A 23,751-nucleotide genomic window follows, 5' to 3' on the forward strand; every position below is an offset into this window, starting at 1 on the left:
CTTATATTAAAATGATTACCTTAAGGCTTTGATACATTAGTAAGAATAACAATAGTTTAATCATTATTGCAGTGGTAGAGGTAGCTACTGCTTACTTACAGCCTACTACTGTGTCCCTCTTGATTCTGTTCCAGTTACACTGGGCTCTCTGCTGTTCCTAGGTCTCATCAGGTCCGCTCCCACCCCAGGGCCTTTGTACTAACTGTTTCCTTTCCCTGACAACTCTTCCTGGACCACCTGTCTGAACGTCTATTCTCACTACATTCAGCCTCTGTTCAAATGTCATCTCCTCAGGAAAGCCCTCCAGGATTACCTGGCCTAAAACCAACCTCACCTCACTTGTACCCTGGCACCTCCTTCAGCCCAATTTGTTTTTCTGCATTTTACTTATCACAGTCTGACAGCGATAGACCAGGTAATACATATTTACTCCCTGCTGTCACAAGGTCAGGGACATTTCTGCTGGGTCTACAGCTTCTGGACCAGTGCCTGGCAGAGAGCAGTTTCTTGGTAAATGTTGACAGAGGTTGTTGAGGCATTCCATGTGGGCCAGTGACCATTTCAGGCATTTAATTCTACCGCATTAAATTGCTCTGACTGGGAGGAAGAGGCTATTTCATGTTTTGTATTTTATTTTTCTCTTTTAAAAGCTTATTATGGGGACTTCCCTGGTGTTCCAGTGGCTAAAACTCCGTGCTCCCAAATTCAGGGAGCCTGGGTTCAATCCTTGGTCAGGGAATTAGATCCCACATGCTACAACTCAAAATCTCAGAGGTTTAGTGATATACACAAGGGCGCACAGCTAATGACTAGCTGAAACTGGAACCCCCACAGTCTGGTCTCAGAGAAGAATGGAGACCCTGCTGTGCCAGAACTAAGACCCAGGGCAGCCAAATAAACATTAAAATAAAGAAATAACTGTGACTCAGTGGGAAAGAATCTGCCTTCCAGTGCAGAGATTCGGGTTCAATCCCTGGGTTGGGAAGATCCCCTGGAGGAGGAAATGGCACCCCACTCCAGTATTCTTGCCTGGGAAATCCCATGGATAGAGGAGCCTGGTGGGCTACAGTCTGTGGGACTGCAACAAGTCAGACACGACTCAGCAACTAAACAATGATATTTTGCCTTTCTTTTTTTCCTAAAGTATTTTAAGGCGAATGCAACAATGACATTCAGCCTCTAAATATTTCAGCATCTGTAGAATACAAGAACAAGTTTTCTGCATAACCACAAAACCATTGTCATAACAGCAATATCTGCTTCTTGGCTGAAATGTTTTAAAGTAAACTGGAGACACTGTATTATTTCACCCCCAAATATTTCAGCTGGCAGCTCTAAATGAGAAAGACACTTTCCCATATAACCACGATCCTTCCTAACAAGACTAGGGAAAGCCCTGTAATATCTAATAGTCACAAAATTCCAGAAGGGATAAGTTTTAAAGAGTGAGGTCCCTTCCCCTAGGTGATGTGGCATTGAGAGAAAAGTGGAATTCACACCCAGGCAATCCGGGGATAGCTGTGACTACCGCCAACGTGAGTCAGAGCAGGGTCAGCCCCCGTACCCCCAGCTAGCCACACCCTGGTAAAGGAAGTTTTTGAGGAAGGTCCGGGAGGGGTGGGGAGGGGAGACGGGGACGCAGCTGGGGCTGACTCGCTCTTTCGCAAACTTCTGGGAGGAGCCCCCAGGGCCACAAAACTGTCTCCTTCCGGGGGCCAGACTGAGAGGTGCAGGGAGATCGCGAGCAGGAGCCACCGTCGGACATGGACATAAAACCGCTGCTGCTGCTGCTGTTGGTTCACACCTACATTCCAGGTAGGGGCAAGGTGCCCGGACCTGTAAACTGGGGACTGGGGTCTGACGGCGGGAAAGGGGAAGGGGAAGAGAGCTCAGAATCTGATGACTTGGAGGAGGGCTCAATCCCCAGCCCCCACCCCACAATCAAATAATTCTCCTGTTCTCGGCGCCCCGCCCCCCGCGGTAGAGAACCGGGCACACAGTAGCCGCTCAGGAAATATTTATTGAGCTTAACGACAGCCATCATCTGGTGAATACCCTCTTTATGCCAGATTCTCTTCTAAGATTCTTCCTTGCAACTTCCGACTGGGTTGCCAGAACTATTTTAACCCCTTTTTACCGAGAAACAGGCAAAGAGAGGTTAACTAGCTGGTCCGAGGTCACATAGCCAGCCTTTGTAAGTGGGATTCTGAGCCGCAGTGGCTCCTAAAGCCCCCTCCACCCTGTCAGATCTCTCCCCCTCCGACCCCCGCCCCGCCACCCACGCATTCATAAGACAGGGAGGACAGCGCCTCATTTTACACAAGGTCTAAAGAGAGTCAGGCTGAGTCGGGCAGAGCCAGGGGCTAGGGAAGCAGGGCTTGTACCGAGGCTCCTTCCCTTCCACTATACCCTAGCCGACGGGACCTCTTACCTCCTTTCTTTGGAAAATGGAAAACGGGTCGAAAAAGAAAGGAAGTTGAGTTGGAACTGTGAGGGCGGGGCGGGGGGTGGGGGTAGGAGTTGAGAGTTGGTTAGGTAATGCATAACTCAGAAAGTTTTCTGGACCGCGGGAGAATGAGTAATAACTCGGTAGGGGACTCCGAATTTGGAGCGGGCAAGGATCCTGGCTCAGAGCAATAACACCTCTTCTTTCGTCCCCTCCCTCTGCCCCCAGCCTCTTGGGGCCTGCGATGCGTACAGTGTAAGAACACGGGGAGCTGCAGTGTTGAAGAGTGTGCTCCTGGTCAGGACCTCTGCAGGACCACGGTCTTGAGTGTATGGGAAGGTGAGCTGAGGAAGGGAAAGCGAGGGACCGAGAAACCTTATCTCACGAGTTATCGGGGAAATACGCCAGAAAAAAAAAAAAAAAAAACGTGTTACTGAGACCCGTAACACGCCCACCAGATGGACAAGCGTTTAAGAATCTGAGAGTACTGAGATCGATGAGGTTGTGAAACTGCGGGCTCTGCTGTTAGGGAGGTAAATTTGTTCATCCACGGAACAGAGCCACGTGGCAAATATCTGATACAAATAAAGACTAACATAACCTACCAGCAGCAGTTAAACTTCAAGGAATGTAGAGACCCCAAAGAACCTTAGCCACACTTGCCTTGAGACACATGTAAAAGGATGTTCCTAGTCCTCATATTTGTGACACAGAAAACTGGAGACTGAACTTAGGGTCAGCAGAGGAGAAACTTTGAAGTATAATCACACATTATACCCCACAACAGCTGAAATGTAGGAACTAGGGCTGCTGGGGACTTCCCTGGTGGCTCAGATGATAAAGAATCTGCCTGACATGCGGAAGACCCAGGTTCAATCCCTGGGTTGGGAAGATGTCCTGGAGAAGGGAATGGCAACCCACTCCAGTATTCTTGCCCGGAGAATTCCATGGACAGAGGAGCCTGGTGAGCTACAGTCCCTGGGGTCACAGAGTCGGGCACGACTGAGCAACTAACACACACACACGCACACACGCACACACACACACATGCACAAACACACACACACACACTCAAGGCTGTAAGTATTAACCTGGATACATCTCAAAAATGTAAGATTGAAAGAGGAAAAAAAAAAAGCATGTTGCAGAGTTGGACACCTTTTACTAGAAATAGTATTTAACAGTCAAAATAAGCAATAACATATATTCTGCGTACACAGGTGTGAGAATTACTTATATCAGTGGTTGCCTTCAGACAGGGAATAAGAGAAATGGGATTTGGAGGAGGGCAGTAAGCAGGAGGCTTTAACTATCTTTTAAACTTGTTTCTCTCTTTTTTTAAAAAAATCTGAAACAAATACAACAAAATACTAATATTTTGTAAAGTTTTGTGACTAATGCACAGTATTTATTATATCATTCTCTTGTACTTTTTGGTAAGCTCAAAGCATTTTCCTTTAAAGATTCCTACCAGAGGCCTCTCTCTGTTAAGATCTCCAAGCTGGGAGGGAGGAGTTGATGGATCCAGAATGTCCCAGGTACAGTGTTGTCATTAAGAGAGAGTAGGCTTCTGGTATAGAGGTTGATGGGGAGGATGAGTAAGTCTAGAAAAGACAGAGTTGGACTCAATTAAGAGAAGAGGCCTGACAGGGGTCAGTCCTGGGAGCAGGTGACTTTATGACCAGAAGTGTCAGAGGCTGGTTGGGTCCAGGGGAGTTTCTGGGGGTGACAAAGAGACATTCCTCATAGGCAGCAACAAGATGAATGTGATGACAAAAGGCTGTACCCATCCGGACAAGACCAACAGGTCCATGAGCTATTGGGCTGGAAATCAGATCATCACCCTTTCAGAGGCCGTGTGCAGGTCAGACTTGTGCAACAAGCCCAACCCTGGTGAGTAGAGCAGCCTTTGCCATCCCCAACCCCAAAACATCCCCATCCCAGTCTTAACATCACCCTGGTCTTATCCCCAATCTGGGGCCACCCCAACCCCAGCTCCATGCCTTACCCCAGGACTGATCCCCCAGCTAAAACCTTTCCTTATCCTAAACAAATCTCCAGCCTGACTCCATTTCCATCCCCAACCCCAATCCCTTCCCCAACTTCATTTTATCCCCAACGCTCTCCAACTCAAACCCATCCTCCTCCTGAACACATCTCTAATCCCATCCCCCAATCAATCTCAACTCATCTCAAACCGTCACTGGCCCCACTCCCAACTACAAACTCATCTCATCCTATCCCATCCCGCACTGCTTGTGTGTCTCTGTGTGTGTGGTTGTCATTTATAAGATGCATCGCTGGCCTTTAAGAAGCTGTATATACATACACCCACTTGAATGGTGGGTGAGTTATCTCACTGACATTTTGCCATCTCATTTTGCCATCTCATTTTCCTCATGGGACAGGAGATGGTTCAGGCAACAGATGCTTCGTATCTTAGCAAGGGACCAAGATACAAAGACCAGGGATGCCAGTGACTCAAAGTCCTTAAGGGAAGTCAAAAGAGGAGGGAGCCAGACAGGATGCCATGGGCTGGTAAAGTTCCCTAGACTCAATTCTTGAGTTGGGCGATGAAAAAAGAATGTGAAGAAACTTTTGCAAGGCTTTTTGTAGAGTTTCATGACTTTAGGCTCTGGTCCATCAGTGTAAGAAAAAGACTTAGAAAGGCTCAAATTCCTCCGAGTTCTCACAGGAGAGGAAGGACGGGAAGAAGGAGACCATGGTGCAGGGTCAAGCAGAGATTCCTCTTTCTGGCCCTGGGGAGAAAGGAAATGTGTTAAGACCAGTCCAGTCGCAGTGACATCAGTCAACAGAGCGCCTGCATCTGCACTCAGTTTTGCCCTTGTTTTTCATCTGCCCTGATTCTGCTAGCTTTTCACTGATCCTGACCTCAAACTTTCATCCCTTGGTGGGAATTGAATCAGATGTTTATTTTCAAGGAAGTGACAAGAGAGAGGATGTTGGCTTCCTCTTTCTGTTAGATGTGCCAAAGGAAAGCAGTAACAGTTGAGTCTCAGGAACACTTGTAATCAGAGATAACAACCAAGATAGTTAACAGCACTGGTCAGTGCCGAGGACATTGACCAGTCGGGACCTACTTCCCTCAAGGCCTCCTACTGGGCCCGGTGTTTCCTCTTTAGTGGATCTTGGGGACATAGGGATTTTAATGGGCTTCCCAGGTGGCGATAGTGGTAAAGAACCCACCTGTCAATGCAGGAGAAGTAACAGACGTGGGTTCAATCCCTGGATCGGGACGATTCCCCAGAGGAGGAAATGGCAACCCATTTTTCTTGTCTGAAGAATCCCATGGACACAGGAGCCTGGTGGGTTACAGTCCATGGGGTCACAAAGAATCAGACACAACTGTTCTTCTGTGATGCTGGGGACATAGCAATGGCCAAGACAGCCTTGAGCCCTGCCCCTCTGGGGCTCATAGTCCGGTAATGTGTGTATATATGGCAGGGGTGGGAGGTGGGGGAGGGGGCAGGATAGACCATCACCAAACAGTGACTGCCCTGCCCCCAGTCAGAGCTGGGATCAGGGAAGCACAGAGAAAGGTGTCAGGACCCTGACAGAGGAAACAGACCAGAGAGGTCAGAGCTGTAATAGGGAAGCACAGTCCAGAATCATCAGGACTGAGATGGGGCAAACAGAGACCAGAGAGTGATCAGAGCTGGGACAACTATGAGTAGGGGCTGTAGGACCCTAGAGGAGATAAATGACTCAGGTCAGAGGAGGTTTCCTCTAGGAAGCGACAGCTAAGCTGGGTCTTGAGGGAGGAGGAGTCAGGCTATTAAAAAGATGGTGGAAAGGGTTTTTCCAGACAGAAGGAGCAACAGATACAAAAGCAACAGAAGACAGTGAAACTAGCATGGCTGGAGGAAGGATGAGATGGGGCAAGAGGAACTGATGAAATTGGCAAGGTCACATTATACAAGGCCTTCTAGACTGTAGTGGGGAATATAGGCTTCATCTGAGGAACACTGGGAGGTCATGAAAGGCTACAGGGTCACCATCAGATCTGTGTTTATGCACAAGTTATTCTGACCTCCGGCTTCCCAGGTGGCACTGTTGGTAAAGAGCCCAACTGCCAGTGCAGGAGATGTAAGAGATGTGGATTCAATCCCGGGGTCAGGAAGATCCCTTGAAGGAGAACGTGGCAGCCCACTCCAGTATTCTTGTCTGGAGAATCCCATGGACAGAGGAGCCTGGCGGGCCACGGTCCATTAGGTCGCAGAGAGTTGGACAAGACTGAAGCGACTTAGCAGGCACGCATTCTGACCTCAGAGTGGAAAACAGATTGGAAGGAAGAAATGATAGAGGGAAGGTAGATTGCTGCTGCTGCTAAGCCGCTTCAGTCGTGTCCGACTCTGTGCAACCCCATAGACGGCAGCCCATCAGGCTCCCCTGTCCCTGCGATTAGGGGAGACCAACCTGGAGGTGTGTGAGGTTGTCCAGATAAAGAAGGGAGTGTACGACTTCCTTGGCAATCCAGTGGTTAAGACCTCATACTTCCACTGCAGGGCATATGGGCTCAATCCTTGGTCAGGGAACTAAGATTCCACATGCCACGTGGCGTGGCTAAAAACAAAAAAAGAAGAAGACAGGGTCTGTCTGATCAGCAGATGGAGAAAAGTGGATGGATTTAAGAGCTATTTAGCAGGCAGATAAGCATAACTTAATGATGGGTTAGATGGTGAGTACAGATATGCAGTTCTGGTCATGTGGAGTTACTTGTCTCAGACCAACCGCCCCCCCCCCCCGACTATCCACCACCAATGATAGTTACAAAAGCTGGATAAATTATAAACAATCATTGAAGTCACTCAAGAGCAGCAAATGGAGAGAGGAAGTAGAGGTGCTCCAATCCTTGAAATAAGGGAAGCACAGAAGTTGAATTCCAGAGACAAGCTGGCTTTTACCTTGAGTGCACTTGCCAATTCACTGCTCTGGAAGGGAAGTAGAACGCAGATAGAAAGAGATTGTCGCTAGACTGAGAAGGCAGAGGTTGAAATCTGGGGCCACCAGAGTGTCTGGAAAACGAGAAGTAAAATCGTGGAATGCATGGAACCACAGAAAAGGGAGTCCCCAAATCTGCAGATTTCTTTCAAGTCATTGGTGAGCCATATGTGCATAGCGTTAGACTCCAAGAAACTCTACAGAAAATCGTATCTGGGAAACTACAGAACTGAGCAGGAATTCCAGCGAGCATGGGAGACTGAAGCTGCCAAATTGGAAAGACAAGTCTCAGGCTTTCCTCTGAGACCACACCCCAAGAATAAGGGCAAAACCAGAAATTGACCAGCCCCGGTCAGTAAAGAATCTGCCTGCAATGCAGGAGACCTGGGTTCGATCCCTGGGTTGGGAGGATCCCCTGGAAGAGGACATGGCACTCCAGCCTGAAGAATCCCCATGGACAGAGGAGCCTGGTGGGCTGTAGTACATGGGATTCGCAAAGAGTCGGACATGACTGAATGACCTAAGCACCGCACAAAAATGCCTACATCCAGTTTCTACGGGAAGAAAACCTAATCTCTTTTTGGCAGAAGATAAAATCATTTAAAGCTTTACAAGTTGTTATCTATGTCTGGCATCTAATCAAAACATACAAGGTATCCTGAAGAAAATAAACAGGACAAATCGACTGCGGAAACCAAGAGAAAAATCCCACAACAGAAACAGACTTGTTGTGAATCCGATATTGGAGTTATTAGACAGGGGAGGTCTAAAATAGCTATGATCAATATCTTCAAGAAAATAGAGGAAAGGATAATTTTTAGCAGAAATCTGGAATCCATTTTAAAATGAGTCCAACAGGAAATAGAGAACAGGGTCTAAAATTAAGAACTCAATAGAACATGCTTAATGGAGATCAGAAGCAATATGGCAAAAGGATTACAGAAGATAGGGAAGTTGGAGTAATTAGATTGATGCCTAGATATGGAAGATCAAGGAGTCTGCCAAGTGTCTACCCTGGGAGACCAGATGGGGCCACCTCAGAGACATGGAATTCAGGAGAAGCAGCAGTTTGGAGAAGACGGAGAGTCGTGTTGGGGCCAGGTAGAGATTCAGGTGTTTGACAGATAGCCAGGGGACCGCCAGTAGGCCCGTGGGCGTACAGGTGTGGAGTGCAGAGGAAAGTCTTGCCTGGAGAGAGATTTGTGATTTCTCCGCAGATAGATAGAGATGAAGCAATGTCAATAACATCCAATGGGAGAGAGTATATACCATGAGAAATGAAAAAAGGACCTCAGACAGAGCCTGGATATCATCCACATTTAGAAGAACGACATAAGAAGAACTCACGAAGGAGACCCATGGGTGATGTGAGACAGCTATGTTGCCAATGATGGCAATTTGTATTTTCATTTTCATGGTGGTTCATATGAGAAGACGTGGGTTGTTGGCCTTTTGAGTTATTTTCCTTTGGGGAGGGTGTGGGGAAGATTTGGCTTTGAAGGTAAGTGTTTCACCTAATTACAGCTGCTGGCCTGCCGGTTAAGTGTCTTGGCTGAGAGAGCCCTCTAATTTCTCTAAGACTTGGCTCAAACTCAAACTTGGATATCTGGGGTCAGGAAGGAGAGGGCATGCCAGGCTTGGGGATGGTGTGAGCCAAGGTCTGGGCAGAGGAATGACTCTGGTGTTTCCAGGAAAAACTAATTCATCCACTTGGCCTGGACGGGAAGGTCCATGTGAGAGGATAAGTTATCACAAATTACCCAAGTGAGACTTTGACCTATGACATGAGTGGGAAGTCTTATTGCTGCAGGACTTCCTTGCTGCTTCAGTGGTTAAGACTCCGTGCTTGCAGCACTCAGAGGGTGGGTTTGATCTTCGTTCGGGGAACTAAGATCGCATATGCTGATAGCACAGCCAAAAAATAATAATAATAATTAATTAATATTTATTGAATATTTTATCTAGCCCTGGCCCTGTGCTGGCTCATGTTGGCACCCAAGATAGCCCAGGCTCTACCTGGAACTTAGTACAAACAGAGATGATCCAAATAGAGCTGGGATTGGAGAGCCCAGACCAGAGGGGCACCTAATCCAGCCTGGGAGGTCAAGGAGGGCTTCTTGGAGGAGGTAAAAATTAGGGAAGATGACTCCTGAAGAATGAGTAGGAGATAGGGAAATTAGGGAGCAGGGTAAAGTGTTGTGCAGAAGCAACGGCTGGGTGGGAGTCAGCACTTACACTTGGGGACTGAGGGAAGCTGGTATAGAGTCTGAGCAGATGGGGGAGAGAAATGAGGCAGGAAGGGTGGCCAGGAACCAGTCTTTGATGGGCCTTGAATGCCACCCTGAGTTTCCTGAATTTTATTCTGAGGGCACTGGAGACCCATGCAAGAGTTGAGCAGAGGAGAGACTGGGTTCGATTTGAGTATTAGAAGCATCCTTCTAGGGCCATGTGGGAGGCACTGGGGTGGAAAGGGCAAGAATGGAAACCAGGAGGCCAGGGAGGAAGCTGGTATTGAAGGAGGTCTGACCTGGTCATGGAGCTGGAAAGGAAGGGATGGATTCTAGGAAGATTTAGGAGATAGGATGGGCAGAACTTGTTGACTGGCTGAAGAGTGGGATAAGGAAGAACTGATGTGCAGGTGAGTCCTCTAGCAAGATAGGTCTCTAGGACTCCTCCCGTGGGGTCTCACCCTCCTGCTCCTCCCCAAACAGGCCCAGATACTACTGTTTCCAGAAACCGCTACCTCGAATGTGCTTCCTGTGCCTCGACAGACCTCACCTGTGAGAGGGGCTGGGACCAGAGCATGCAATGCCTCAAATCTAGAGATCAGTGCGTGGATGTGATAACCCACCAGAGCCTGAAAGGTGAGCCCCAACATGCCAGCAACTCCCCTTCCCAGCTTTGTTCCTCCCAAAGGCTGCACTTAACAACAACCCCCCAAATAACAGGGAGGTAAGCAAGGTATAAAGTTAGTACTCATACAGGAAGCCCAGTGATGGGAAGTCTGGAGCCACTAAGTTCTACAGTCACCAGATGCCTTCTCAGTTCTTACATGTTGCTTCCATTTGCAAGATTGCCTCATGGTCCAAGATGGTTGCCTGAGCACCAGACCTCACGCCCCAAAGCAGGGGCAAAAGAGGGGTGGCCCTGCTTTTGTAAAGCTTCTCCTTTCTGCAAGTCCCATAAGCCTTTTTACTTAGATCATGTTGGCCAGAACTTAGCCACGTGACTAGTGTGTGCATGCTAAATCACTTCAGTCATGTCTGACTCTTGGCTACCCTATGGACCGTAGCCCGTCAGGCTCCTCTGTCCTTGGGAGTCTCTAGGCATGAATACTGGAGTGGGTTGCTGTGCCCTCCTTCAGGGGACTTTCCCAACCCAGGGATCGAGCCCGCATCTCTTACATCTCTTGCATTGACAGGCGGGTTCTTTACCACTGGTGCCACTTGGGAAGCCCTGACTATACCCATGGAGGCTGGAATCTGTGTCTCTTGGTTAGATGTATGGCTGCCCCTCATACAGAGAGAGTCCTATAGTGAAGGATGAAGCAGAAGATGGACAGGTGACAAATTCAGTCCCAGCTCCTCAGCAACAGTCTGACCTTCTCTGTCCCCACAGAGAATCCAGGGGATGAGCGCCACATGAAAGGCTGTGGCATCCTTCCTGGCTGCCCAGGCCCCACCGGATTCCACAACAACCACACCTTCCACTTCCTGCGGTGCTGCAACACCACCAAGTGCAATGCTGGCTCAGGTGAGGGGGCAGGGGGCCTGGCACAAGACTGAGGACTGGGGGCAGAGAGGTGCATTCAGGCTGCTTGCTCACAGGCAAACCCCTCCACTCTGCTTTCTCCTCTGAAAAAAAAAAAAAAAAAGGACCTATTAAGCCCTTTCTCAAGAAAGATTTTGTGGGAATTCAAGGAGACCAGCAAAGCCTCACCAAGACCTGTGCTTTATGCTTCTACATCTTCTTGAATCCTTCCACTGCTCACCACGCTGGTCCCAGCCATCATGGCCTCTCACCTAGATTGTTGCAATGACCTCGCTGCCCCTCCTGCTACCCTACAGCCTACATTCAACACAGCAGCAAGAGTAATTTTTTTTTTTAATGTGAATCAAAGCATGTCCCTCTTCTTCAAACATTTCAATGCCTTCCACTTGCTTTTAAAATGCTGTCCGAAGCTTCTATTATGCTGTCTGTAACCCAGCATGTGTCTGCCTCATGGCCTTTGCACATACAGTACCCTCCACCAGGAACACATCTCCCCTAGGAGTTTACCTGGCTGGCTATTTCTCCTTGATCAGGTCTCAGCTTTAAATCATCATCCTCAGGAAAGATGTCCCTAACTCTGCCCTCCCAAGTATAATCTAGATCCTTTGTGTTACTCTGTCTCTGCAAACAATTATTGGCCAACAGGACTTTAGATGGTGATGGAAATTTCTGTATCAGTATTGCCCAATAGAATAGCCTCTACTACATATGGCTACTGAGCAGTTGAACTGAATTTTGGATTTCATTCCATTTTCATTTTAGTGTCACTGTAAACGACCACAGGTGGCTAGTGCCTATCATATGGGACAGTGTAGCTCTATTATTTATCTATTATTTCTTTTTATGGCCGCACTGGATCTTTGTTGCTACCCATGGGCTCTCTCTAGCTGCAGGGCTACTTCCTAGTTGCGGTGCGTGGGCTTCCCATTGCAGTGGCTTCTGTTGTGGGGCACGGGCTCTAGGGCACGCGGGGTTCACTAGTCAGTGGTTCTCCAGCCCTAGAGCCCAGACTCCAAAGCTGTGGCGCCCACGCTTAGTTGCTCCGCGGCATGCGGGATCTTCCTGGACCAGGGATCGAACCCAGGTACCCTGCGTTGGCAGGTGGATTCTTAACCACTGGACCACTAGGGGAGTCCGGGGACAGTGTAGCTCTAAATCGTAAGTTCTCTGAAGGCAGGGACTGTTTCGCCTTACCCAGAGTCTAGGCAGGTGAGGGTTCGTGGGGAGATTTCTGACACAAGCCTCAGAGAACCACTCCCCCAACCCTCACCCCCGCCCAAAGAGGGTGCTGTTCCAAGGTCTGACCACAAGGGAGCGCCATGACATCTCTGGCTGAGAGGTGGGAGTCCTGGAGACCTAACGGTGGGAAACCCTTTGGGCTAATTTCCTTGGTTTCTCTGTCACTGATCTCCCAAGTCCTGGAGCTTCAAAACCTGCCACCAAACGGCTTGCAGTGTTACAGCTGTGAGGGGAACGGCGCCCACAGGTGTTCCTCTGAAGAAACTTTCCTCATTGACTGCCGCGGCCCTATGAATCAATGTCTGGAAGCGACAGGCACTAAAGGTGAGGATACTTGGATGCTTGAGGGGGGTAGGGAGTTGGGGCGGGGTTCTGCAAGAGGTAACCTCCTATGAAACTGGACTTAATTGAGGTGGATCGTCTTGTTGGAAAAGGTAGGACTTTCTTCAGGAGGGTGCAGAGTGTAGCAAGGACTTGGGACTCCTTCATTAGGAAGTGGATATCTGCGCTACAGACAAGTGGATTTCTTTGTTGGGGGGTGGAACTTCCGTGGGTGGGTGGGACTTCTGTGGACCTCTTGGGATTCCATCCTGAGGTGTCCCGGGCGGTTCCTCTATTCCAGAGCTTTTCAAACTTTGGGGTCTCAAAATTCCTTGATGCTCTTAAAACTTTACTGTTTATGTCAGTTACGTCTGTAGCTATTTACTGCATTAGAAATGAAAACCAAGAGACTTTAAAATGTACTCATTCATTTTAAAAGAACAATTGAAAACTCATGACATGTGAACATATTTTTATGGGGGAAAAAAAAAGGAGACATTTTCCAAAAGGAAGAAAAAAAAGTGAGCGAGAAGATGGACATTGTTCTTTGCAATCTCTTTAATGTCTGGCTTAATAGAAGACAGCTGGACCCTCATGTTTGCCTCTGCATTCAGTCTGTTGCAAGATCACATGCCCTTGGGTTTCTAGGAAACCCCTTGTGAGAGAAAAAAAAGAAAAAAGGCAAGTGAGGTTGTAGCATTATTATGAGAATAATTTTGACTTCACAGAGCCCCTGGAAGGGTCTGAGGGAAAGCCCAGGCGTCCCCGCACCAGGCTTAGACTGGCTGCTTTTCCAGGTGGCACCCACCACGAGGTGGCGCGTCACGCAGTGAGAATTCCAGTTTCCAGTCCCCAGAACTCAGAGTCTCACGTGGTCCTTCTCTCTCTTCAGGACTGAGGGACCCAAGCTACACCATCAGAGGCTGCGCAGCCCCCTCGTGGTGCCAAAGCCTCCACGTGGCTGAAGCCTTCGACCTCACCCACGTCAACGTCTCCTGCTGTACGGAAAATGGCTGTAACCACCCAGCCAGGGACACCCAGTCCGGCAAGGGGGGTGCCCCCCAGACCAGCCCTGCCCACCTCAGCTTCTTTGTCAGCCTGCTCTTGACTGCCAGACTTTGGGGAGCCACTCTCCTCTGCACTTGAACCCCACATTCCCACCACACTGGCTGGATCCAGGGGACCCCTTTGCCCTTCCCTCAGCTCCCAGCCCTACCAACTTACTGTGTGACCTCAGGCCAGTGGGCTGCCCTCTCTGGGCTTCAATTTTCCCAGCTGCCCAGAGAGAGAGCTGTGAGAACCAGAGGAAAAAAGCTAGCAAAAGGCTGCCGGCCAGCAGGAGAGAGCTCATGTGATTATTGATGGTGTTGCGGCTATTGTTATTATTAATTAATATTTGTTTTATTTAATATTTTATACCGAAATATAAGTTCAGTATTAAAGTATGAAAAATAAGATTTTTGAACCAGTGAACAAGGCCGCATCTGCCCTTCTCCAGAGAGGATGAATGAGGCGGGGCCACCTTTTCACAGACTCCTGGAATTAGGGGGTCATATCATAGGATCCAGGCATTAGAGACCCCAGCCTTGGGAGCTGTCCCACGCAGCCTTCCACCCAAAGCCACCTCCACATCTATTTCTGGCCTCCAAATGCAACTTTCCAACTCACTGACCCAGGCATTAACCTTCCAGTCTCTTCTCCCACATCCAAAGGTCAAGACTATTTTGTTGCTCTAAAGGGACATGTCTGCGTTTCCTAGGGGGCTCTGAGACAGGAGATGAATAGGAGATGACCCCTGGGAGCCCTGCCATGAGGACTAAGGACAGGACTTCATACCCCTGCTGCTCTGCGGGCAGGAGATAAAGGCTGGGCTATATTTCCTAGGATGCTCTCAGGCCAACACAAAAAGCCAGAACTACCATTTCTTTTGTTTCTTTTTTTAATTTATTTTTTGTGAGAACTACCATTTCAATGGCACTCTTTGACCACAACATGGCAGAATTCATGTTTTCCATGGTTTGCTGAGGCAAGCCTGCAGAGACAAAATTGTCTCCCTGGAATGCTATGGTTTAATGAAGAAAAAGAACATTTTCCATGGTATCTGGGGGCAGGTGGAGGACAGGGTTTCTTTTCTTTTATCAATTTTTATTTTTTATTGGAGTATACTTGATGAACAATGTTGTGTTAGTTTCAGGAGTACAGCAGTGTAATTCAGTTATACATATACATGAAAGTAAAAGTGTTAGCTGCTCAGTCATGTCTGACTCTTTTGTGGCCCCATGAACTGTGGCCCACCAGGTTCCTCTGTCCATGGGATTCTCCAGGCAAGAAAACTGGAATGGGGAGCCATTCTCCAGGGGATCTTCCTGACCAAGGGATCGAACCCAGGTCCCCAGCATCACAGGCAGATTCTTTACCACCTGAGCCACTAGAGAAGCCCCATTTTAAGTATAGTGGTGTTATATGTCAATCCCAAACTCCCAACCTGTCCCCTCCTGCCCACTCGCAGAGAAAGGATTTCTTTTTAAGATCTTCTCAAATCATATATCCAGGCTTCCCAGATGTCTCAGCACTAAAGAAGCCACCTGCCAATACTGGAGATGCAAGAGACGAGGGTTCGATCCCTGCATCAGGAAGATCTCCTGCAGGAGGAAATGGCAGCCTTCTCCAGTCTTCTTGCCTGGGAAATCCCATGGGCAGAGAAGCCTGGTGGGCTACAGTCCATGGAGTTGCAATGAGTTGGACACGACTGAGCACATTCACACACAAATCATATATCGCCAACTGTCATTGTGGTGGCCTAAAAGGATGGGGTCAGTATCACCTCTTGGACTTCCCTGGTGATCCGGTGGTTAAGACTACATGCTCCCAATGCAGGGGACCCGGGTTCGATCCCAGCTCGGGTAACTAGATCTCACACGCTGCAACTAAGGGTTTGAATGTCACGACTAAGACCCAGCATGGTCAAATAATAATAAATTTTACAAACCTAGAATATGGTGGAAGTGGCACCATGGGAAGCCCATTGCCATGTCAAAGTCCTCCTGCACCAAGACTGCCATGCTCTGAGGACACCCAAGCTACTCGTGCATGGATGCCACATGTAGAGAGAGCCCCAGAGGTTCCAGCCATCTCAGCCCAGGCACCGGCCAAGAGAACCAAGGAGCTACCCTGGATGTGGCAACCCAGCAGATGCAAAGTGCAGGAGACCTGAGAGGCCCAGCTGATTTCATTTCCCAGGACTGCCACGATAAGTGATGAAACTTACCAATGAGGTGGCTTAAAACAACAGACATTCTGGATGTTGGAAACAAAAAAATTAAGGTGCTAGCAGAATCGTGCTCCTTCTAAAGCTCTGGGGAAGAATCCTTCGTGGCCTCTTCCTTGCTTCTGGGTTGTTATTGTTCAGTCACTCAATCGTGTCTGACTCTTTGAAACTCCATGGACTGCAGCACACCAGGCTTCCCTGTCCTTCACTATCTCTGGAGTTTGCTCAAACTCGTGTCCATTGAGTCGATGACGCCATCCATCCATCTTATCCTCTGTCCCTCCCTTCTCCTCCTGCCCTCAATCTTTCCCAGCATCAGGGTCTTTTCCAATTTTGGCTGTATTAGGCAGCCAAAATGTTGGAGCTTCAGCTTTAGCATCAGTCTTTGGGGCTTCCCTGGTAGCTCAGACCGTAAAGCTTCTGCCTACAATGCAGGAGACCTGGGTTCGATCCCTGGGTCGGGAAGATCCCCTGGAGAAGGAAATGGCAACCCACTCCAGTATTCTTGCCTGGAAAATCCCATGGACTGAGGAGCCTGGCAGGCTACAGTCCATGGGGTCGTAAAGAGTCGGACACGACTGCGCAACTTCACTTTCACTTTCCAATGAATAGTCAGGGTTGATTCCTTTAGGATTGACAGGTTTGATCTCCTTGCTGTCCAAAGGACTCTCAAGAGTCTTCTCCAGCACCATAGTTCGAAAGCATCAATTCTTCGGCACTCAGCCTTCTTTGCCAGCAGTCCTCAACAGTCCTTGGGTTGTGGCTGCATTCATCACTCCAGTCTCCGCCTGTTATCACATGACTTTCTTTCCTGTCAATATGGCTGTGAGTCTCCAAATCTCTCTCTGTGTATGAGGACACCCGTCATTGGATTTAGGGGCTCACCCTAAGCCAGTCTGACCTCATCTTAATATACCAATCTACCTTTCTTTCCTTTTTTTTTCTTTTTTCTTTTTTACTTTTTGGCTGTACCCCTCAGCATGTGGGATATTAGATCCCCAACCAGGGATCGAACATGCACCCTCTGCCTGGAAACTCCCCTATTTCCATATAAGGTCACATTCATAGAACCTGGGAGTTAGGATTTCAACATATTTTGGGGGGACACAATTCAACCCACACAGAACCAAAGTTTCCGATATATGGCCCCAGATGAAGCAACTCATCCATCTCCGGCTGTTGGCTCCAGTCCGTTGACGAGTCAATCCACACTGACCTCACTGTGCCTTGCTCAAATTCTTGACCCACAGAATCATAAAGAGGCTGTGGTTTTACATGGCTGAGTTTTGGGGTATTTTGTTATGCTGCAATGGTTGGCTAGAATAATCACTTGTTTGTCTGGTTTTTGCTAACTCCCCACAAGACTCTCCATAAAGAGTAAATCCTTTTATTTGCTCACTACTTTATTCCCAGTTTCTAGATTAGAGCCCAGGACATGAACAAAGGAGGAAGGGAGGGAAGGAAAGAGGACATCTTGGGTGGTACCTTACAACAAAACCTGGCCTAAGGCTATATTTCCCATGATACCCTTAAGCAGAGATGAGGCTAAGATGACATTTTCTGAGATGCTTCATAATTAAAATTCAGGCTACTTTCACCATTCTGCTGTGATTCTCTACAGCAGCAGAAACTTACTGAAAAGCAACCCCCACTTCCCGCTCTGCCCCACACTTCCACGCCAGTGGGTCCAGAAGTTTGTTGCAAGGCAGATTTTTATTCAGTGGTCCGGGAATGGAGAAGAGGTCAGTTCAGTTCAGTCACTCAGTCATGTCTGACTCTTGGGGACCCAATGGACTGCAGCCCGCCAGGCTTCCCTGTCCATCACCAATTCCCGGAGCTTGCTTAAACTCATGTCCATTCAATCAGTGATGCCATCCAACCATCTCATTCTCTGTCATCCCCTTCTCCTCCTGCCTTCAATCTTTCCCAGTATCAGGGTCTTTTCTAATAAGTCAGTTCTTCGCATCAGGTGGCCAAAGTGTTGGAGTTTCAGCTTCAACATCAGTCCTTCCAATGAATATTCAGGATTGACTTCCTTTAGGATTGACTGGTTGGATCTCCGATGCTCTAAAGATACCTTCTTCCAGATTACAAGTCGGGGACAAGCTTTTTATAGAAAAGAGTGAAGAAGAGTTATTGGGGGCGGGGGTCTCATGTCACCCTGATTTGTGGAAATAGGTACTCATTTCCTGAAATGAACTCCTCTTTTCTGCCCTTGAATGACCCTTTGGTGGCTGGACAGGAATTGGATTGTATCAATATGACGCCGGGGGCGGAGATCTTAATATTACAATGAGATGGTAATGAGCTGCAGAGCAACCCTTGTCCCAATTTTGAAGTCCCGTCAGCTTATACTGGTGTCATGTGGCTAAGGCTCTCTTGTTCCTGTCTTGTAAAAAAGAAAAGAAAAAGCAGCTAGAAGGTATAGTCAATTGTATATATATATATTTTTTTTTTGCAAGTTTGCCCGGAGTGAGGTTTTTCTTAGAAATGAGGGGGAGGATGGCTTTCTTACCTTTTTGTCTAAGGGAAGTGTACTTGTTTTATTAAGACAGTTGAGGTGTGGGTTAGGGACCCTCAGGTTGCTCCCCTGGGTGATAACTGGAGACTAGGATTGCATTCATCATGATACTCCCATAGCAGAGACTGGAGGCTAGGAATACATTTCCCACGATGATTTACAGCTGAAATTGAGGCTAGGACTGCATTTCCCATGAGACACTGTGGCAGAGACTGGAGGGTAGGATTGCGTCTCCCATGATGCCCTACAGTGGGGATCAAAGGATGGAAATACATGTCCCATGGTGCAGCTATTGAGGCTAGAGATAAATTTCTCATAATGTTCTACATCAGACCTTGTGATCAGGACCTCATCATTAACGGCTCCCAAGTTTTTGTTCAGGGATCTCAGTTGCAAGAAAGAAAATCTGTTTGAGCTGACTCAAGCAAAAAACGACAGCATTATTGGAAGTTTAGAATCTAGGCAAGAGCTAGGTCTCTGGGCTGCACCAGGGACAAGAAACAGAATTGAAAAGCTGGGCGAAATCGGTGTTGTCTCCCTTTTGCAAAATCTGCCTCTCTGTGTCACTCTCTTACTCTGAGTGTGTGGCTTCCTTCATGGACTGGGCTTTCACTTTATTTTTGTCTCCTCAGACTACCTCCGGCCTCAAACACAGTAGCCGAACATGCCCTTGAAATGTCAGGTACCAAGAACTACTTGTGTCTGGTTTTAATATTTTAATGAACAGACTCTTCTCACTCTTCTCTGGTGGAGTCCAGTTTGGGTCAGGAATCTGCCAACAACCTCCTCTGCTATGGCCAGGGAAGTTTATATCAAAGCCATGACATAGAGTTGGGCACATTGTAAACAAGCATCTGCCACTCAGGCAATTCTCATGGTAGGCAACCCACTCAGGCAAAGCTGAGAAAACCACCTCTATGAGAGAGATCTTATCACAAGCATGGGGGAGCTGACAAAGAAAACTACCACTTAAAATGTTTTAACCTGTAAGCAGGGATGCCTCCATGTATTCTATCTGAATTGCAGGCAATATGGTGGTCAGGGCTGTATTTAAAAGGATACCCAACTCAAAATGGTTGAAACAAAGAGGAAATTGATGATCTCACAGAAGAGCTCATGAGTTAGGGCAGTTCCTGGGTTGATTTATTCAATGTTTCCATTATGTCCCAAAGGATCCATTCAAGTATATCTGCCTCATGGCCTCAAGAAGGCCACTGCAGTTCCAGGCATCACACCCACATTCAGACGCGATAACAAAGGGCCATCTCTTCTCTTCTTTTTTAAAACAAAGAAAGCTTATCCCAAAACTTCCAGGGTGACTTGCCTTTCCCGCGTTTTATTTGCCTGATTTGTTTCATGCCTCGCCCCTTGCACTAGGAGGAGGCATGGAACCACAATATTTAACAAAGTATATTCAGACCCTACTCCTAGGACTTCCCACACATCTGCTGACTATTAAAGAAAAGTTGATGCCTGAACAAAATCAGGATTCTCTTAGGAAAGAACAAAGGAGGAGGGAATGTGTATTGGGGGAAAATGCTCACCCAGTCTTCTTTCTGTAGAGGGAACAACTCAGTTTTTCCCTACTGTGTCTTTCTCCTGTGAGTCTCCTCTACTCTCACACTAGGATCACACTCATAACACTTCAGGTCATCAAATGTGGGGAGTGCTTCCCCACACCAGGCAATTTTCTGTGACCCTGGCTGGCTGTTCTGTGACTTAATTCTGACACTATCTACCCGGAAATAGCCTCAGGTCCCACAGATTAAGCACTCAGTCCCATACTTCCCACTTCCAATGACAATCAGAAGTCCAGATTGTGCTTCTGACCAATCGGCTACAAAGCAGAGGTTCCCATGATCCCCTCTTCAGGTCTGATTAACCCACTAGAGTGGCTCACAGCATTCAGGAAAACAGTGACTACCTTTTATTTTAAAAGAATATGATAGAGAATACAGATGAACAGTCAGATGGAAGAGACACACAGAGCAAGGTCTGTGCCCAGGGGCACACAACTTCCATTCTCTTTTCAGGCATGTCACTCTCCCAGCCCCTGTATGTGTTCATCAACCCACAAGCTCCCTGAACCCCATACTATTGAGATTTTTACAGAGGCTTCATCACAGAAGCATCATGGATCCTTCACTCCAATTTCAGCTCTTCTCCCTTCTCAAGAGAATGGGGAGTGGGGCTGAAAATCTCAAGTTTGTTATCACAGTTGGGTCTTTTGGAGGACCAGACCTCATGCAGGAGCCCACCATAAGTCACCTATTAGAACAAAAGACACTCTTATCACCCAAGAAGTGACAAGGATTTCCGGAGACCTGAGTTAGGAGCTAGGGTCAAAGACTAAATATTAGAACAAAGCTGTTCCTGGTGTTCTTATCACTTAGGTAATTACAAGGGTTTCAGGAGCTCTGTGTCAGGAACCAGGGGCAGAGACCAATATATTTTCTATTATCTTGCAGAACGATGCTGAGAAAACAAATAACCAACTCTGAACTATCCCAAGACTTCAAAAACCCAAGAATGGTCAAACCCACAGTGCAGAGCCCACCCCACCACCCAAAACAGCGGGGACAGCAACTGTCTCCCTAATATCTACTTCTGTTTGAGAAATCTAATTTCACCTCTGACCTGGGGGTAGAGGGAGCCTGTGGCTCATATCTAATTTAATCAGTTTCATCTCATCTCCTGGCCATTGATGTTGGTTCAGTGATAGGCAGGTGGCATTATCTGGACCAAGGAGACCCAATGGAAGGTTTCAAGGAGGGTTCTAAGGAAAAAAAAATATTTCCTCATTCTGCTGAAGGAGCCTCTTCAAGTCTCTTATCTCTGCTCAGGCTCCCACTGCCTGGCTTTCCCAGTCTGTCTGTCTTTTTCTCTCTCTGTGCTGTGTGCTATGCTAAGTCGCTTCAGTCGTGTCCAGCTCTTTGCGACCCTATGACCCACAGCCTGCCAGGCTCCTCTGTCCACGGGATTCTCCAGGCAAGAATACTGAAGAATACTGCCATTTCCTACTCCAGGGGATCTTCACAACCCAGGGACTGAACCCACATGTCTTGCAGATTATTTACCACCAGCGCCACCCGGGAAGCTCAGGTATATACCTATGTGAGTGTGTGCTAAGTGGTTTCATTCGTGTCTGATTCTATGCGACCCCATGGACGGTAGCCTGCCAGGCTCAGAGGTCCAGGAGATTCTCCAGGCATAAATACTGGAGTGGGTTGCCATGCCCTCCTCCAGGGGATCTTCTTGGCCCAGGGATCAAACATGCATCTCTTGCACTGGCAGGCTCTAGTGCCACCTGGGAAGCCCTTTTCTCTCTCTACCCCTCTGCAAATATGAAGCCCCAAATATGTGGTCCCAGGGGTATTGACCAGTCATCCTACTACATAAGGGGACCATTTATCCTTAGGACAGATAATGCTGGAGTCAGTCATACCCAAGACTTTTTTATATGTGAAACAATCCTCTTTTTCTTAAGCCAGTTGGGTTGGATTTTCCAACACTTGCATGAAAATCCCAATGGATACAATGACTTGGAGTAGGACTGGGACAGGACAACCTCGTGTGGAAGAAAAGATGGGGCCCAAAAAAGATAGATGAGAGCCAAACCAACATCCTCCAGGGTGCCCTGGAGCTGGAGTAGGGGACACTGGTTAAAGCCATGAGTGGAGGACCTATAGATTCTTGAAAGGAAAGACAACCCTTAGCTACTCCCTAACCCAGTATCCCAAATCCAGGTTGGACACCTCTCTCCCACCTATCTCAACACACAGACTGTGAGCTCTGGGAGGACTGGAGATTATCCAAGCCCACACCTTTCTCCAGTTTACAGAAAGGTAAACTGAGAATTGAAAAGGAAAGAAGTCACTTGGAGCTGTGGTCCTGGGCACATAGAGACTGATGAGAGCTTGGGTCCCAAGGACAGACAGGATGCTGGGAACTGAGAACAGAAAGGGTACCAGGAGCTGAAGTCCGATGGAGGACCTGAATGGAGGAGTTTTGGGTAGTGATGGAGATAAAGGATTTTCATAGTTGGCGTACCCAGTTTCCCTGATTGTCAAATGATGGTCGGAGAGGTTGAAGTCTCCTACCTTTCATGGTTTCTCGCTCTTCCCGGCTCATAAGGGTGATAACCCTGCACCAGGCCTACAAAGTCCCGCAGAAGGGGGCTCGGGGAGACTCACCTCCCAGGAGGGAAAAGGGACCCAAGTCTGGAGGAGTGAGTCAGCACCGAGTGGGGAGAGCGCATAGACAGTCAGGGACGAGAAGAGAGGCTGGGGCCGGAAGAGTAGGGACGCAGGGTGGGGAGGCTAGACGCTCGGGCGTCCACCAGAGCCTCTCCCACCCCAGGAATGATGCAGAAACACGGAGTTTCCGGGTGAGGACCGGGGGAAGGGTGAGACCTGACCCCAGCCCAGCCTAGCCCTGCCCTGGGAGGTCCTGGACCTGCCCAGATACCAGGCTGTTGCCTTCCCTCTCAAAGTGGCTCAGCTCACAGCCTGTCACGTGACACTCTCAACCTCACACTCACCTGTCCACAGACTCCCTCTCACTGTCACCTTTCCTATAACCCACTCCACGCTCACACCTTCACCTTCACTCCCCCTCTAGAATACGTTCACTTCCCCTCTGGAATATGTGCACCCCGCTTCACCTTCACCCACAGAATACCTCCACCTGTCCGGGGAACACTTCTCCCACTCACTTTCCCCACCAAACTCCCTCTCCCTGGACGCTCACAGCCTCACACACATCCTGACTCCACTCCCTCCCCTCCGCACCCACCCGCACCTTGGCGCATCCTTGCAACAGCACGCTCGCCTTTCCTACGACACGCTGCCCCTCACAGCACCTGCCCGCGCTCGCCTCCGCATCATCGCCCACCACTTCTGCCCTCACCCAGCGCCCGCACTCTCTGGCCGCGGGTCCCCCCGGCACACGCCCCCTGCTCGCCCCCGCCCCGGGGCCCCCGAGCTCTCGGGCGCATCCCCTCCTCCGACTCCCGGCATCCTGTAGAGGTGCCCTCTCCCCCGTTGCCCCGGGCCTCCCCGCGTCTCCCCGCCCCCGCCCCCGCGCCGGCCCCGCCCCGGCCTCGGAGCCCCGCCCCCCGGGCGGGCAGGGGGCGGGGCGCGGGGGGCGGGGCGGGCGGCGCGGGCGGTGCAGGTGCCGGGCCGCGAGCCATCCCCACTGGAAAATTTGCACCCCGCGTCACCT

General features: G+C 48.8%; 1 protein-coding gene across 1 annotated transcript; it reads left to right on the plus strand.

The window, feature by feature from the left end:
* The first annotated feature begins 1,594 nt into the window (after nucleotides 1-1,594).
* PLAUR (plasminogen activator, urokinase receptor) lies at nucleotides 1,595-14,926 on the plus strand. The gene is made up of 7 exons (XM_040252592.1): nucleotides 1,595-1,815; nucleotides 2,675-2,785; nucleotides 4,196-4,339; nucleotides 10,120-10,272; nucleotides 11,027-11,161; nucleotides 12,596-12,742; nucleotides 13,632-14,926. Exons 1-7 carry the CDS (start codon nucleotides 1,764-1,766, stop codon nucleotides 13,883-13,885), a joined length of 996 nt encoding a protein of 331 aa, XP_040108526.1. The 5' UTR covers nucleotides 1,595-1,763; the 3' UTR covers nucleotides 13,886-14,926.
* Nucleotides 14,927-23,751: the final 8,825 nt, after the last annotated feature.

This window comes from Oryx dammah, unplaced genomic scaffold (assembly GCF_014754425.2).
Source record: "Oryx dammah isolate SB20612 unplaced genomic scaffold, SCBI_Odam_1.1 HiC_scaffold_13, whole genome shotgun sequence".
NCBI lineage: Eukaryota > Metazoa > Chordata > Mammalia > Artiodactyla > Bovidae > Oryx > Oryx dammah.

Excerpts from the sequence above, each read along its gene's own strand:
- PLAUR (XM_040252592.1), top strand. The coding sequence starts at position 1,764 with ATGGACATAAAACCGCTGCTGCTGCTGCTGTTGGTTCACACCTACATT. Across the intron at positions 10,273-11,026 it reads AACCCACCAGAGCCTGAAAG|AGAATCCAGGGGATGAGCGC; the intron begins GTGAGCCCCAAC and ends CTGTCCCCACAG. Across the intron at positions 11,162-12,595 it reads CAAGTGCAATGCTGGCTCAG|TCCTGGAGCTTCAAAACCTG; the intron begins GTGAGGGGGCAG and ends TGATCTCCCAAG.